Source organism: Octopus bimaculoides, chromosome 1, assembly GCF_046866305.1.
Source record: "Octopus bimaculoides isolate indiv1 chromosome 1, ASM4686630v1, whole genome shotgun sequence".
NCBI lineage: Eukaryota > Metazoa > Mollusca > Cephalopoda > Octopoda > Octopodidae > Octopus > Octopus bimaculoides.
In genome coordinates, this window is record NC_142928.1 from 56,092,371 (window position 1) to 56,110,322 (window position 17,952).

At 35.9% G+C, this 17,952-nt stretch overlaps 1 protein-coding gene across 1 annotated transcript in view; it reads left to right on the forward strand.

Annotated features, from left to right (window-relative positions):
* The first annotated feature begins 125 nt into the window (after nt 1–125).
* Nucleotides 126–17,952, forward strand: part of LOC106883876 (glycerate kinase) — a 32,972-nt gene continuing 15,145 nt past the window's right edge. The window contains exons 1-2 of the mRNA XM_089351234.1: nt 126–347; nt 6,275–6,691. Of these exons, the coding sequence (XP_089207360.1) occupies nt 6,294–6,691 (398 nt within the window). The 5' untranslated portion in view covers nt 126–347; nt 6,275–6,293. The remainder of the gene's footprint in view (nt 348–6,274; nt 6,692–17,952) is intronic.

Genomic DNA, 17,952 nt, shown 5'->3' on the forward strand with positions numbered 1-17,952 from the left:
TTTTATTTTTGGAAACCTTTCAAAACTCTCAATATTTTGAAAGAAATTAAAAAAGATTAAATTGACTTTTTAATTCCAATTAATAATTTTAAACATATCGAATAAAAGTCAATTAAGGTTTCAGCAGTAAATAAGGTGTGAACTTCCTGTTCATAAATAACTTGTAATCTAGTCATCATTGATTGAATAGAATTAAGTCCCTCGCTACTTTTGTTTATGTGCTTTGTAATTACCTTTTTTTTTTTAAATTGTTAATTTCACCAAATAAATATATTTTTGTATTTACGGCATATTTCGTCGGCTTAATACGTCATGCCGCATTTTTAAAGCATATCTTAATTTCATCGGTAAGAAAATATTTTTGTTTCGCAGCGAAGTGACACCGTATTGTATTTTCAATAGATCAAAAAACATTTTATTCCACAAAATGTAATCATTTAAGATTCTGCTATACAAACTTTTCGGACGTTAATATTTTAAATTTATTTATTCACTTGTTTTTAGTGTTAACCTGATTTCTCAATTTCTTTTTAAACAACCATCCCCTATTTATATATAGTTTTTTTTCTGAGCTGTATATTTTTTGCCAACTAGTATACATTTCATAAGAATTTATTTACACCAATTCAATTTTAAAGAATTTTGGATTTGCATATTTAGTTCAATATTAGCTACAATACATATTTTATACATAAGTTGTATGCAACAGAAAGGCTCAGTAGAATTTATTTTTAAAAGTTTTCTCGGATAATACTTGTTTGCGAACTTTATTGTACAAATACCTGTCGATTACTAATCTTAGTTTCAGAATTTTATTTATGGAATTAAATGTTTTGAACTTACAATTTTTTTAAGGCTTAAGTACGTATTTATATTTCTTGCAGTTAGTAAAGATCACCTATTAATTCTTCCCAGAAAATCTTTAATAATGGTCTGGACATTTGTTTTGGAATTACCTAGGCCAAACCGGTCGTAAAACCTACGGAAAACTTAATCTTAAAATATTAAATTCATTATTGCAGCTGTCAGGTTTCCGAGAGAAACTTGTCTTGTGATAAAATAGTGATCTCTCTCACACCTTAAAAAAAACGTCTAAATTTCTCAATGATAGTAGCTTACTTTAATGAATGATTAGACAGTCTGATCAAAGGTTGCTCACTTGCACTATTCTTTCATTCTTCATCTGAAACAGTGGATAGTATTATCACTTTCAGTTGATTCTATTTCTGTTGCCATCATCGGATTCACTAAGTGATCTTTATAATTTATACACTCTGAATGAAATTCTTTCATTAACTTTTTTTCTTCCTGAGTGCACCCCATTTCGTTAGAGAACAATACCTTAAACTGCAGCCAAACTATAAGTCTGAGTGGACACATATAATATAAGCATTTTTGAGAAGCACTGATCAAACAGAACAAAGGGGTTCCAGTCCTGACCAAGATGTGTTTTTGTAGGTCAGAGACAACATTGTCAAGAGGACAGAGAGCAATTTGGAGGAGACTTGGGTGCCATTTGCAGAAGATCAAGAGGTCTCCCTCTCCACCACCAGGTCCTCTTGTGTCTCTTATTTACATTTAGTTATTGCAGTTAGTAAAAGGAAGATATACTCATCCATAAAATCCCAAACCATGATGCTATGAAATGTGTATTTTGAGACATCTAATATGACTACTTTGAAATTTCTCCAATCAATACCAACATAGAAAAACAGTTAAATATGATGATCATGAGAATATTCCCATGTATAGAGTGTTACAAGATTAATTTGGAGGAAACAGTTTTTCTTTTTTTATGAGAATAGCATTAAGAAGTAGAATGCCTTAGGTATGATATATAGGCAGTATAAACAGAAAGCATGTGAAGACTGCTGTGAAAAGAATACAATCTGAGAACAAAGAAAATGAAAATATAACAAATTGTTCTGTAGTTTATAACCAATTTAAGTAGCAGAACAGCTGTAGAATAGATAAATTTCATCTGAATTTGTCAAACTGAAAAAGACTTTTGATAGGGTTCAAGCATTTAATGCTGTATGGCACATGAAAACTATTTAGGAAATAGATGAAGGTGTTAGTTTTAGTGGCTTACAAAAAGCCCAGTGATTAAGAAGTTTACTTCACAATCTTGAAGTTCTGGATTCAGTTTCATAATGTGACATCTTGGGCAAACGTCTTTACTTTAACCTTGGTGGAACACAAGCCTTGTGAATGAATTTGGGTACATGGAGACTGTACTTATGATTTAAAGGTCTTGTATTGTCATACTTGTGTCATTCTGATTCTGGCTGAGAATTATGTGAAAGGTTAACATGTCTGTAGAATACATTGGCATAAGCCTCACAAGAGATGACATAGGATCAAGACAACTGGCAATTTGCTGTTTGAGAAAATCTACCCAGCTAAATAAAATCCAGGACATAGAGGCAGGTCCCTTATGGTCATGCTCTCCCCCATCTTCCCAACACCTCTCCCTTCACCACACCTATACTCACTACTGCTGCATTTCCCTCCATTCTCCCTCATGTACCTACCTGTGCAAAATATGTTTCTGTTGAATCCTTTCCCCACAACATATCCACCTACTACCCCCTCCTGCTTGTGCCCACTCATTACATTTCCCCCTACCAGTTCTCACTCTCCTTTCACAATCTTGTGAACTCACCCTCTCCAACTCCTAGTCCACTTCACTATGTACAACTCATTGTTACTTGGGTGTATGGCCTCTACCCACTCTCTGTTACATCTTGAACATCTCTCTCGTCACATGTTTCTCCGCTAATGTAAAACACCTTTTTCTGTTCCTTAATACTACCCCCACCTGCAGTTGAGGAATCTTGTTCTGTAACTGCACAGCTGCTGGTGCCTCATAAAAAGCACTCATGAAACTATGTAAAATGATTGGCATTAGGAAGGGCATCTAGCCATAGAAACCATGATGAAGGAGACAGCAGAGCTTGGCGTAGTCTTCTGACTTGGTAGTTCCTGACAAACTGTCCAACCCATGCCAGCATGGAAAACGAATGTTAAATGATGATGGTGATGATGATGTAGTTGTCCAGCTGATAAAACAAAAACATGTTCATATGAAAACAACCAACAGCAGTGACTTTTCACCTTCATTTAACATCCATGTTCCATGCTGGCTTGGTTTAGTCAATTTGACAGGATCCGATGGGTCCTAGGGCTGCATTGTGCTCCAGTATCTGTTTTGGCATGGTTTCTTTGGTTGGATGCCCTTCCTAATGCCAGCCACTTTACAGATTGTACTAAGTGCTGTTGTTTTGTACAACCAGCACTAGTGAGGTTATCATGCAGCTTGCTAGATCACAAATTCTGAAGAGGAAACTTTATGCTAGGAGATTAGGAGTAAAGAGAGGTAAAGTATGAGAGAAAAAAGGTCAGAGCAGAACAGGTTTCTTGCATTTTAGAAGAAATGATGAGATTGATCAGATGGAACTGGAAACGATAAAAATAGTGGTGATGAGGTATCAGGGTGGACTTTCAAGGTATGAAGTAGGTAGGAAGTAGGGATGAATGGCGCAGAGGGACCAGGAGTGAATGAGTAAAGTAGAAGATTCCTGATAGTATAAAGCAGCAGAATAGTAATGATACAATAGACTGGAGAAGGATTAAAGAGATGACATAATGGGTCAGTTGCAGGATTGGATAGGGAAAAGAGAGGCAGGCATGTATGATGAGGGTGGGGTGGGGGAAGATAATTTGGTTGCTCAGTGGGGTAGATGATTAATGAAAATAGGGGTGTAGAAAACAGTATTAATCCATGAAGGATAAATAACGAGTGAAATATTTCCAGGTAGTAAGAAAGTAAGTGGCATCAAGGAAGAGTTGCTGTTAGGGAGCTAATGGGTTCTGTCTTCTTTCTTACTAAAACCTTTATCTTTGCTAAGTTTAGGTTTATCTTTGCAAGGCATTCTTGATTCTAAGTTTAGCTTCCCTGCCTGGAATTTCATTATTAATTCCTGTATAGATTTAACTATAAGAACTAGATCATCGACTTACTGGAGTTCCTATGAACATCCAGTTGTAAACTCCTTTGTGACAGCCTATAGGACTATGATACATAGGAAAGGACTGTATATAGATACACACATATATGTATGTATATATATGTAGATATTCATGTATGTATATATATATATATATATATATATATATATATATATATATTTATACATATACTCATACATGCACACATGTATGCGTATCTGTGTGTGTGTATATATATATATATACACACTTCTGGTCACTTTAGCCATATGCTCTTGGTGATATCTTTTCTTCTTTAGACTTTTTCCATTTTTCTTTCTGATGAAGAAACATGCTCAGAACTGAAAAGTTCAACTTATCCAAAGTGCCATGCAGTCGGACTGAGCCTGGAATCATGCGATTGAGACCTATTGGTCATTGCCCTCTTCTACTCACCTATTTTCTCACATTTGTTATGAAAGTGACGGTGTAAAGAAAGCTGTTTAGTCATGCAGGAGACATGGCAGCCTCATTAGTGTGAGTGTCATGGTAACACATTCAATACACTCTGCAGTGTGGTTGGTGTTATGAAGGACATCCAACTGAAGAAAAAATGTAAAATATGATGTTATGTGAGTGAGATATAGTCCTCAAACTACACCTAGCTAAGACATCTAACTCCAAATAACTGCATTTTATCATGGAAACCTGTCCAATCCATACTAGTATAGAAAGCAGATGTAAAATAATGAAGACGATGATGAATGTTAATGAAATTCTAGTTACATAATATGTATTTTGATCTTAATTGATATCATCACTGTAATATTGAATTTTAATTTTAATTTATTTATAGATGTCATAGAATAATTTTGCTTGATCAGAGATGACCTGAAGTTGAGTAACAGCATTAACAAATATTTTAAAGTCACACGGCAATCCCTACTCCCACAAATATACAGGAAATAGGAATTGTGGCATTTTTGCCTTTTCTAAAATTCTTAGCATAAGTCAAATAAAATAGCAAGGAATCAAAAGTAGGTTGTTGACTCAGTTGGGTACTTAACTTTATGATGTTAGCTAGCATCAATATGATGCAAACTTGCAATAAATTTTCACACACTTAAAAACCATTACTTTTCTGAACTTGTTAAGGTATTTCAGTAATTATTTGTGATATTATCTATTAGTTGGTTAAAATGAGGGAGTAGTATGTATTGTTAAAGATGAAGTAAACCCTCACAATTTCTGAGGTAGGGTTGGAATTCAAGACTAAAAATGTCACTAATCACATTGTCAGCCAGTGCAAACTGTGTATTTCTCAGAACACTTTCTACTGACATATCACTATTTAGTCACCATGAGATTTCATAACAAATAAAGTTTGTATCACTTTCTAAATTGAATCAACTGCCCATTCTTTAGGAAAAGAAGTGCTCAAAATTAAGTTATCTTAAAAGTTCATGTGACATCAAAATGGTCATGAATAATAACAACATATGTAAACAAAATTTAATTTGTTTTTTTTAGAAGCATTGAATGTGTATTGTACAAACAAGAAGGTAATATTTTGAACACAGTATATCCGTGAAAACAGCGGAAAGATTGGGTATTATTACCCTTATAAGATGGCAAAAAGGTGTTAACAGACAGCCACAGTCCTATGGTTGTTTGTTGACAACTTTTTTCTGTCTTATCAGGGTAATAATACCCAATCTTTCTGCTGTTTTCACAGCTGTACTGTGTTCAAAATATTATCTTCTTGTCTGTACAAAACAATAAATAATAAATTTAGTTAAGTTAATTAATTCTATCATAACTGCTAAATTTGAAGTTCAGTAAAATGTTTCTTGATTTCAGTAAAGAAAGCAGTTTCAAATTAAATATTGGAACAAATAACTACTACTGCTACAACCATCACCACTACCATCACTATTATCATCATCATTCCCACCATCACCATCTTCCTCCTCCTCATCATCATCATCCCAATGTACATTTTAGTGTTGTAGCAGTAGTAGTTATTTGTTGTTGTTTACTTAGTTGTGGGATGAATTATAAGTTCACACAAAAAGGGTTAGTGAATTAAATATTTTAACTTTTAATTTTGCAAGTTAAACAGAATGGTATTTTTCAAAGAAATTTCATTGACATCAACATCAATGACAATTTCTTTTTTTTTTTCTTTTTTTTTTTGTTTATGATAAGAAAATAAAAATTTATATTCAAAGATGTTGTCTTGGGTATATTCGGTTAAATGAAATTTCATTCCATTTCATTCCAGATATCAGTTATCAGTTTATATGGCTATCAAATTCATTCTTAGGAGTACAGCTTTTGTTACTTCTGCAATAAGAAACTCTTGGAGGTTTCCACTTTTCACACAGTTCAGATCAATGACAACATCACAATACTTTGGATCCAGCCATAATTGCTGTGTTACCATTTTCAATTCTGCTATTGAAGCCGTTCTTCCTGATAGAATGATACAAAAGCATGTTGTGTTCTCTGAAAAGGACAACTTACTAACAGTTGCTGAAAAGTCATTTAAGGTAAATAAGAATGTCTATATAATAGGATTTGGCAAAGCAGTGTGTGGTATGGCTGCAGCTGTTGATGTACTTTTAGAGAAGAATATTGTAAAAGGTATTCTCAGTATTCCTTTTGGAATGCAACAAACATTAAAAAATTCTGGGAAAAGGTAAGCATAACATTTCAAAATTCTTTTGTTGAACTATTTTCTGTTTTATAATCATCAGTGCAGACCATTTGTCTTTGACACTGTCACAATATTTTGGTATAAGTGAATACAGTTGCTGAGGTCTACTTATGCTAGGATTTAAATATTTAATATCCTCCAATTCTAAAGTATAGTAAATAGTTGGTTAGTAAGTATATCAATGTAATAATACAGAAAGTACATTGAATATGCAATGTTAACTTCTGAAAAGTTTGTGCACAGGTGGGCTGAAAATGTAATAGAGCAACGAAGACATTGGTTGATTTATAACGATACTAAAGATGTGTTATAAGAATGAATGGGGCATATTGGCTGAAATATACCATTGGTTGGTAGTGATAGGTATCAGCAGTAGAGGTGAACCAAGGAAGATATGGATTGAAGTTGATAGGAAATATCTACATATTTTATATTGAGCTGATGTAATGACTCAAAACTGAAATGTATGCTTTTCTAGGATAGAAAAACAGATATGAAACATGATGACAGTATTGATTATAAAACCCTTTTGAGTCTCTAGACTGGTGCTTAGTTTATCAATCCCACAATTGTGACAGACAAAGTTGACTTAGATGACGTTTACACTTATTCAGAAAATATGAAAGTATAGATTATATAAATCTCATATGGTTCTCTAATATCTGTATTATATTCCTTTTCCTTTGTTAGTGTAAATATTAACAAGTATTTGATTGTGAAAAAAAATGTCAAAAATAATTTCAAAGTTTTTAATCAAGAATACACTGTTTCTCACAAAACAAGATAAATGACTTTAATAGTTTACCAGAATCACAGGGAAATTGGGTATGGATTGGATAGATTATCCTAAACGTATTGCTTTGAGATTCCACGAATATCACATTCTGAACTTGAATATCTTTTATCTTTTACTTGTTTTAGTCATTGAACTGCAGCCCTTCTGGGCACCACCTTGAATTTTAGTCATACAAATCAACCCTAGAACTTGTTTTACTTTAATTCTTTAGCATTCAGATTATTCAGTCAAACGTATCGCTTATTTATTCACTTTGATTTTGATTAATGATGCATTATCTTGCAGCTTCAAGATTTCAATGACATGATTGTTTATTTTAAGATTGACTTTGATCAGAGACCAGATCTAGTCAGTTTGAACATGAAACAAGCAGAATATCTGGGCCGGATATGGCCTGTTTAAATGTTAGAGCAGTGTTTTTCAACCATTTTACCCTTGTATAACCCTTCAAATAAATTACATGTCTCAAGGAACCCCTGCACAAAAAAAATTATAAACCATATCTTATATTTTTTTCATCGTAGTTCACGTGGTAAATATCTTATATATTTGGTACTCATACTCATTTATCCTCTTTTCATGTTTTTTATTTGTATCGACCGTGGGATGTGCTAAAGGAGCCATTTCTTCGTCACTATCTCCTGGTCGCATGGTTGTTACAAAGCCAATAAGAACAGACACAGGTCAGCTTCATGGTCCACTAAAGATTTACAAAGAAGTGTGATGAGATTGCAGTGAGTCATTATAAAAAGAGGCATCTGTTATCAGGTCACCAAGCGAGTAAGAAAGTTAATTCAATCAATCAAAACTTGATTACCATGAATATTATGTTCTGTCTAGATCAAAACTTGAGACTAATCCTGATAACGATTTTGCCTTTCTATAATACATTTAAGAAGTAAAATATATGCCTCCCTCTCTCCCTTTCACACCCACACACATGTATATATATTCTATGTTTATGAATATGTGTATATATAAATACATCTATTGTATAAATGTATATGTATGTGTGTACTCCTCATTTTGCTGTCAACTTTACTTGCATGAGATAGACAGAATTCATTGAGGTATGTCTTCCTATAGCTGGCTGTCTGCCCTGTCACCAATCCTTACATTGAAGACGGGGTAAAAATGACACTGCTTTTTTGATGGTAGCATTCGTCTACAACTATTCTGTGATGTCAAAGTGTGGAGACACTCGCTCTCTTGCGTGCGCATACACGCGGATACGCCAGACTTCATTTTCAGTTTCTACCTACCACATTCACTCACAAAGCCTTGGTTGAACTGTGGCTGCAATAAAAGACACTTGTGTAACATACATACATACATATGTACGTACATATGTATATGACATGGAGGTGTAGTTAAGAAGTTTGCTTGAGAGCTACGTAGTTAGGGGTTCAGTCTCCACTAGGTGAATGTTGTTGGCTTTAGTTCTGTATTATAATTGTGGGTCAATCGCTATTTTGTGAGTGAAATCGATGACTGAAATTGAAAAAACCTGGCCTAATGGTCGGAGGTCGTGCTTCACCACCTCATCCCAGGTCTTCCTGGGCCTGCCTCTTCCTTGGGTTCCCTCAACCGCTAGGGTGTGGCACTTTTTCACACAGCTATCCTCATCCATTCTTGCCACATGTCCATACCAACGCAATCGTCTCTTGCACACCACAACTGATGCTTCTTAGGTTCAACTTTTCTCTCAAGGTACTTACACTCTGTGGGGTATGCACACTGACATTACACATCCATCGGAGCATACTGGCTTCATTCCTTTTGAGCTTACGCATGTCCTCAGCAGTCACGGCCCATGTTTCACTGCCATGTAGCATGGCTGTTCGTACACATGTGTCATACAGTCTGCCTATGACAGCACAGTTTTCTCTCATGTACTGACTTGCAATCTGAAATACTTAAGTTCTTTGGTCCTCATGTCGCTTCTTCTTTTCCGTTACTCCCTTGGCTATATATACCTGTCTCCTAGCTTCCCTTTTGGCTATTTGATACACTCCTCTGCTACCCCCACTCTTCCAGGCCTGTTTCTTTGCTGTAATGGCCCTGTCTACAGTATTGTTCCACCACCATGTTACTCTAGGTCTGGAAATGACTTTGCACCAGCCACAGATTTGGTCTGTGGTGCTCAGCAAGCTGTCTCACAGGAATTCCCAGCTGACTTCTATGTCACAAGACTGTAGCTCCTCCTCTTTCTCATCAAATTTCTCGGTAAGAATATCCCTAAAATCTCTGACCATGTGAAGGGTTCTGTAGCTTCCATGTCTTTTTCCAGATTGGTCTGCTTTTTGGTATCCTTCTGACCTCAAGTCTAAAGTCACTAATAACTAGTCTATGCTGGTGGGGTACATTTTTCATCAGAGAGGGTCTTTGTATTTAAGAGCAACCATGCTTCCTGCTGTCTGGTGAGAATGAAATCAATCTGGCTAGCAGAATCGCCTGATTGATAGGTTATCAGGTGGCTGGCTTCCTGAAAGTGGTGTCGCAGATCAATAGGTTATTTGCATCGCAGAACTCCAGGAGCCCAATTCCCTCTTTATTTCTGCTATCAACTCCATGGCCCCCATGTACACACCATGGAAGATACCAGGTTGCTGTCTGACATGCCCATTAAAATCTCCAGCTGCAAAGATAAGATCATTGTTAATCGTCTTTGAAGTAGCTTGCAGAAGAATATGAAAGTGAACCTTCTGTTCATTTGGTAGTCCCGCTTGTGGGGCTTAGTCAGAGATAATTGTAGCTATACCATTCTGCAAGACTAACCTGAGTTTAAGTACTCTATCGCACACCCTCACTACCTCTATGACCTTATCCACACATTTCTCTACAAGAAGTATGCCTATACCCCGTATTCCATCACTATTACCTTCCCAGAAGAGTTTATACCTATGTGCTTTGCCTGTGAGGACTCTGGTTGAAGTTCTTCTTTACCTTACCTTTTTTATACAACATATATCCACATGTCTCTGTTCAAGCATCTCTTCAATCTCGCTAGACCTACCTTTCAATGTACCTACATTTACAGTACCAACTCTGAAAACCAGGAAAGAGATATGGGTGGTAACAGGAAGTTGAGATGTTATTCAGAACCTGTCTTATAATCCACTAGAAAAGCATAAATGGGCTTCCTGCCATGTCTTGACACACTATGCAGTCTTTGTGAACAAAAGAAGGCCATAACTATGTCTCAACTCTTTTGTTGCTCAGTAGGCTAGAGAATTATTTCCTTGCTTGAAAGTAGGTGAGGCGTGTGAGAGGAAGGCTAACCATAAAAATCTGCATTAATGAATCCTGTCTGTCTCATGCAAGCATTGAAAACAGGACATTAAAATGATGTGATCTCTCTCTCTCTCTCTCTCTCTCTCTCTCTCTCTCTCACACATACACACACACACACACACACACACACTTATTCCACTGTAAAATGGTTGGTATTAGGAAGGGCATCCAGCTGTAGAAACCATGCCACAGTTAACACTGGAGCTTGGTGCAGCCCTGCATCTCACTGAATCCTGTCAAACTATCCAACCCATGCCAGCATGAAAGGTGATCATATTTGATAGCAAATCAACAGCCTCAATACATACATACATATAGACAGGCTCATACACACATGCATTCATGCCTGCCTACCTTCCCCTGCCTTCCTTTCCTCCTTCCTTTTTCCTTCCTTCCTTCCAAGTTTTGGCCTGTTAGCTTTTGTCTGATTACAGAGTGAGAGAGAGAGAGAGAGAGAGTGTGTGTGTGTGTGTGTGTGTTCAGGCTAAATTTGATGGTCTTTTTACATCTCCTTTCTGCAGGAACAGCTTGATGAACTGCAACTGTATTGGAGAGCATAAAGTTCAAAGTTGTAGTTGAGAAAAAGTTAGCTGACATGGATGAGAGGTGACCAGAGGGAGAGTGTGTTGGCTAGTAATACAGATATAAGATATGGGTATATTGAATATTGGTTTCAAATTATGGCACAAGACTGGTAATTTCGGGAGAGTGGGTCAGTCAGTTACATTGACCCCAGTGCTCAACTGGTTCTTATTTTATCAACCCCAGAAGGACGAAAGGCAAAGCTAACCTTGGCAGAATTTGAACTTAGAAGGTAAAGACAAGACAGACAAAATGTCACTTAGCATTTTGCCTGGCATGCTAACAATTCTACCAGCTCACCACCTTTTGGATATATTGAATATTAACAGATCCAAACCATTGTTACCCAAGCTATGTAATGGGAGGAAGAAAAGTCTTGAGTGATACAAGTGATGAATGGGTTGGGGATTGAGTCTCAGTTGATCTGGTGTTTCTCTTACATAAGGTGGGGGTGGGGAAATAAGTTACAGTAGATAGGAAAGGCACAGTAGAGAGATGAGAGGGCGTTGAATAGACAAGACAGGGAGCAAGTATGATAAGAGGTGAAGGACCCAGATGTACATATTTCAGCCTTGCACCCATTTTGATGTACATTTTTCTGTGCTTGCACAAGTAGTTAGCTCTTCTTCAACATCACATATTGCCAATCAACATGGGCCTTTGCCATGTTCTTTGTGAGATGCAACATCTTGAAATCAGCCTTCATCATTTTATCCCAAGTCTTCCTCAGTTTCCCTCTTCCACAGATTGCATTCACTTGGCATGTCTTTATGCAGCTTTATATTTTATATGTGGTATATACTTACCATTGTAGTCTTCTTTCTTACACTTTACACCTGATTCTCTTAATATCTAGTTTTTCTTACAACTCATTTATACTCTGTCATTCATACACACTAACATTACACAATCTGCATAGAACGCTCACTTCATTTCTTTCTACCCTTAATAAATTCTCTGCATTCAAGACCTTCACCTCCCTATCATGCAGATTCACATTTCATTCATATGCATCATGTAATCAGCTCTTCACTCTGAGGGAAGTGTTGCCAACTGATGTTAAAGCTCCAATAACATTTTTCAACCCATTCTTATTCTGGTTACTTTGCTTTTGGAACACCTGTCCTACTGCTAATCGAGTCACCTGGGCAACAGAAGCTATTAACTATTTCTAGAAAGATACCTAGAAAAGTATAAAATGAAAATTCTCGATATCTCTATTCAGTGCTTTCTGAACATCATGTGAAAAAAAAAAAAAAGAAAAAAATTTTAAACTGCAATTTATGGTTGAAGGGAGATTATTTTAAAATGATTTTTAAGAATGTAGCTCTTTAGTAATGGACCTTTTTATAGTTAATTTAAAGGAAACAAATGCTTATTGTTCAGTTTGATATGAAAGATAAAAAAAGAAAGAAAAAATAAATTAATTAAAAAAAGAAATAAAAATAAAATAAAAAAGAAAGGAAATAAAAAATATAAGAATGCAAGGAAAAGTGAAGAAAAGTAAAGGCAAAAGAGAAGCATATATTAAAAAATTCTGCATGGGTTTCACCCAGTTAGATAAAATGAAATTAATGTTTTCACTTACAAAATGCCTCAGACATGATATTTAAATATCATTGTTGCAGTGAGTTTTTTAGGATCAGTCTTTTTTCCACAGTGCAGAGGTCAGATCTTTCGCTGTTATTTACATATTATAGCTCACAGGTTTTTATTTTAAAGACCTGAAATAACTCAAGAGACCTGTTACATTTTGTTTATCAGTGTTTCTGAAAGAAGAGGCATTGTTGTAAAATTTGTATCTGAATGTCATTTTTGTCTTACTAGTATAGACTGGCATGGAGATTTGGGCCTGTTAATTAATTTCCATCTCGTATATTATGGGTTTTGCTTTGCATACACTGTGTGTGTGTGTGCAATTATATTTATATAAATGACTAACTTCAGTGGATGTAGTAGACTAGTGGATAGGATATAATTTGCTTTTGACTTGTGGTGTAGTTAAATTGAAAATTATTATGTTGCATATTTTGACTAATTTAATTATATTAGTAATCCATTTTACTACCTTAGTATACCTGCTTCATCTCGACAAGTATCATTACTTAACCAGAAGAATTTATATCTGTGTTCTTTACCTGTACATGCATGCACAGAGAGAGAGAGAGAGAGAGAGTGAAGATCATGAGATTAGGCGAAGAACTCTTGAACAACCACTCTGAATGCAGATCTGTACAATGAATGGACTTGGAAGATAAATACTCATCATGGGTACATATCCCTAAGCTGGGGAATTTTGGCAACATTGATTGTAATATTAGTCTCTCCTGGACTTGCAATAAGTTCATCACATTTCATCTAGAAGGCTAAGCCTTTGTTATCCAAGAACAGGAGATAGTTATGAAATATCTGATCAATAAAAGAGATATAAATACCTCTAAACACCTATGCTGTGATAGAAAATGTCAATTATGCCATACCAGTGTAAAAGATATCACTCATATCATCAGTAGCCGCTCATAAATGTCTGCAAGATACTAACTCCCCATGAAACATGACATTTTTACCAAAATTGTCTACAGTGCTTTACACAAGGATTTTGTCAACAGCTATACCAAAGCTACAACAGAAATAGCGAGTATCCACACAACATATATATGTACATATATATATATCTATGTAGGAACATATGCAACTTATACCGCTATGATATATAATGGTATGAATTAGAACAGCATGTATAGTGGAAAGACAATAAGATGTAACATTTTAAAAAATGATCTGAAATCAAAGAGAAACTATTGAGTAAAAGATTGGAAATAAAATAATCACACAGGGGAGGTGATTGTGCAGAAAGGGAAGAAAGATTATGTGTTTATGTGTGCACTTATATACAGGTTTATTCAAAAAGAATGAACTGATTTCATTATGCAATATTTTAATGAGGAAAAGCAATAGAAAACTCCAGCTAAGTCATAAATCAACTTTTATTTCCTGTCTTACAAGTGTTCAATGTGGCCACCACCTGCAGCACGGACAACATCAGTGCGATAAGAGAATTCTTCCCAGACGCGTATCAGCATATTACAATCCACTGAGTTGATCGTTGTTGTTATTCGATGTTTAAGGTCATTGAGGTTAGTGGGTAGCGGTGGAACATAAGTGCGATCTTTCACATATCCCCACGAGAAAAAATTACACATGGTGAGGTTTGGGGATCTCGCAGGCCAAGTAGATACGTGTCTCTTATCGCACTGATGTTGCCTGTGCTGCAGGTGGTGGCCACATTGAACACTTGTAAGACAGGAAATAAAAGTTGACTGTGAGTAAATACTGGTGATTTAGCTGGAGTTTTCTATTGCTTTTCCTTATTACAATATTGCGTAATGAAATTGGTTCATTCTTTTTGAATAACCTTGTGTGTGTGTGTGTGTGTGTACATACTGAAGGTTTTACAAATCTTATGAGTAATTTTGAGAAGATTTTATTGAGAAATTTGTAATTTTAGTGAGTTCTTACACAAGCTGTTCTACTGTTCTGAATAGTCATGAAGGTTGATATAGTAAAGACAATGCATTTGTGAAGTTTGTGATTGCCATTTTTTGCTTAGCTCATAGCTTAACATGTCAAAAGTGTTTCCTGCATGAGAAAACCCATACAACTATGAGATTTGAAGAAAATTATTTTCAAGGAAAAATAAATAATGCAAATTGGCATAAGATACTTCAAATTTGATATTCATATTCATCTGTGATATTCATAGTAAATTATTTCATTTAAAAGTTTATCTTAAAAAAATATAAAATAGTTCATACAAAAGAGAATCTACACCAGTGTGATATTTGTAATAAAACATTCCTATGAAAAGAGGGCGTTACCCATCATAAAGTGTTACACTCAGACATGAACTTTTGTAGTAAAGCATATTTTGTAAAGAAAAGATTACAGTTTGAAAAAGAAATAGCATACTGAAGAGAAATAGTGCAGGAGTGAGTGTTTTTAGCTAAGTTTGCTCTGTTGCAACCATTTGAACCAGGCTCTTAGAAGGGATTCCCATGACTTCTCAGTGCACCACCACCATTACATTTCCACAAGATGTCAAAAACTAAAATTAAACCCATTGGTTAATCTTTTTTTTTTTCTCTTCTCTTACACCTTTGGACTTCAGCTCAATCTAGACTTCATAGATCACTTCTTACTTATATGTGAACCACATACCATATTCTTCTTTAAAAACACAAATAAATTTTACTCTCCCTGCCACTTATCTCTCTCAACCGGGTATCAGCTACAAAATCTTTCACTTACTCTGGGTTAAAGTCTCTTTCCTCCACACTGCTACATACATTTGTTTTCTCTACTTTCTCCAGACATAAACACTAACAACTCTTCAACAACATTTTGTCCTGCATTGATGATTTCTATCTCACTTTGCTACTCTCCAGAGTCATTGTTCTTGCTGATTTCTGTGCTCAAACTCATGGCTCTCAGACTCTTGGTCTTCACACTCATCACATACTAATGCTGTTGGTACAAAAACCAAATCTTAGCAACTTTAACCTTTCTATATCAAATTGTTTCATTCCTTGCATGCATTTCTGACTGATTGACATACACACACTTCCAAATACCCTTGATCGCCCTCCCATCTACAAACCCAACTATGACCTGATTGAGCCCAAAGACATTTAAAGTCAGCTGACTGGTTGGAGCTCCACCAGTTCTATACTATATTTCTGATGTGCTTCTCTCTTAATCCTTCTTAAATAGCTTGGTAGGTGACAAAAGTAAAGATGGTACCTTAGATAGAAATAATTACAGAGATATCAAATTCTTGGATCAGGTGATGAATGTTACAGAGTAAGTCATAGCCCAATTATGATAATTAGGGAGAGAGTTAGCTTAGATGTGATAAAGTTTGGTTTTGTGCCAGGAAAAAGCACCACTGATGCTATATTTCTGGTAAGGAAGCTGCAGGAGAAATACATAGCTAAAGATAAACCTCACTACTTGGCCTTTGTTGACTTGGAGAAAACCTTTGACAGGGTCTCCCAATCCCTTATCTGGTGGTCAATGCAGAAACTAGGGATAGACGAGTGATTGGTGGGAGCTGCACAAGGGATGCTACCAGTGAGGTGAGGATTGGCAATGAGTACAGTGAAGGATTCAGGGTACAAGTAGGGATTCACCAAAGATCAGTGCTCAGCCTCCTCTTGTTCATCATAGTCCTCCTGGTAATAACAGAGGAATTCAAGACAGGCTTCCCCTGGGAGCTCCTCTATGCTGATGACTTTGTTCTTATAGCTGAATCACTACTTGAACTAGAGAAAAAAATCCAGGTATGGAAAGCAAGGTCTAGAATCAAAGGACATTAGGGTTAACCTAGCAAAAACCAAAGTCTTACTAAGTAGGAAGGCAGACAAAGTAGGAAATCACAAATCCCTTCAGGTAGATGGCCCTGCTTGATCTGTAGAAGAGGTGTAGGTAGAAACTCCATAAGCTGCACCCAGTGTAAGCTTTGGACACATAAAAGGTGCAGCAATATCAGAGGAAGGTTAACAGGGAAATTAGCCGTTATATGTGGAAGATGCACAGGTACAATAAACACTGAAAATGTGCAGAAAATAGACTCCATCAACTGCCAAGGGGGCAAGCTAGAGGTTGTAGATAGCTTCCATAATCTAGGTGATCAAGTTATTAATGGAAGTGGATTCTCTGAGAGTATAGCTGTGAGAATAAGATTAGGTTGGGCAAAGTTCAGGGAGCTGCTACTCCTGCTTGCAACAAAGGGCCTCTCAGAGTGACTTGTTGGCCCAGTTAGGGTGCCTGAAGAGGTTAAAGTGATCACAGCCACCTACTGCAATCTCCTGAAGGAGGTCTTGGATCCCTGGCTAGATGACATACTGCTGTCACTTCTAAAGAATCTTGTATTCATGCATGACAACACTCCCTACCACTCTGCAAGGATTACCCAAACATTTCTAGGGTCTTATGGCATACAAAGTGAAAGGTTGATGGTGTAGCCACTAGCATCTTCATATCTCAACCCTATTGAAAATCTTTGGTCCATCATTAAACAAGATGTTTATGCTGATGGATGCCAATTTACATTGAAAGATGTCTTATGGGTGACTGTCAAAGCTGCAGGAGAGGCAGTCCAACCTGTTACTATTAAGGAATTGACAGATTCCATGACTAATAGGGTTTTTGAAGTTATCCGTTGAAATGGCGCTCATGTGGCTAAATAATTATGTCAATAAATGTTATAATATTATTATGGTTTTTTTGTAAAATATATACTCACTGTATGCTTAATATGTATCATTAACCTTCATTTTCTGAAAAAAAATGTCTAGATAGGCTATTTTCATTCAAAAGCTATTAGTGTTCAACCAAAAACTGAAAAATCTGAAATAAAAAATAAAGGACGATACACAGAATAACGAAAACATAACAATGGTGTTGCCATAGTGTGCCAACCAGCTGGGAAAAGTTTTATCAAAATCAGTTCACAGAAAACCAAGAAATCCTAAATTTCACTCCTAAGTTTTTAGCATGCTTCTGGGTGTAG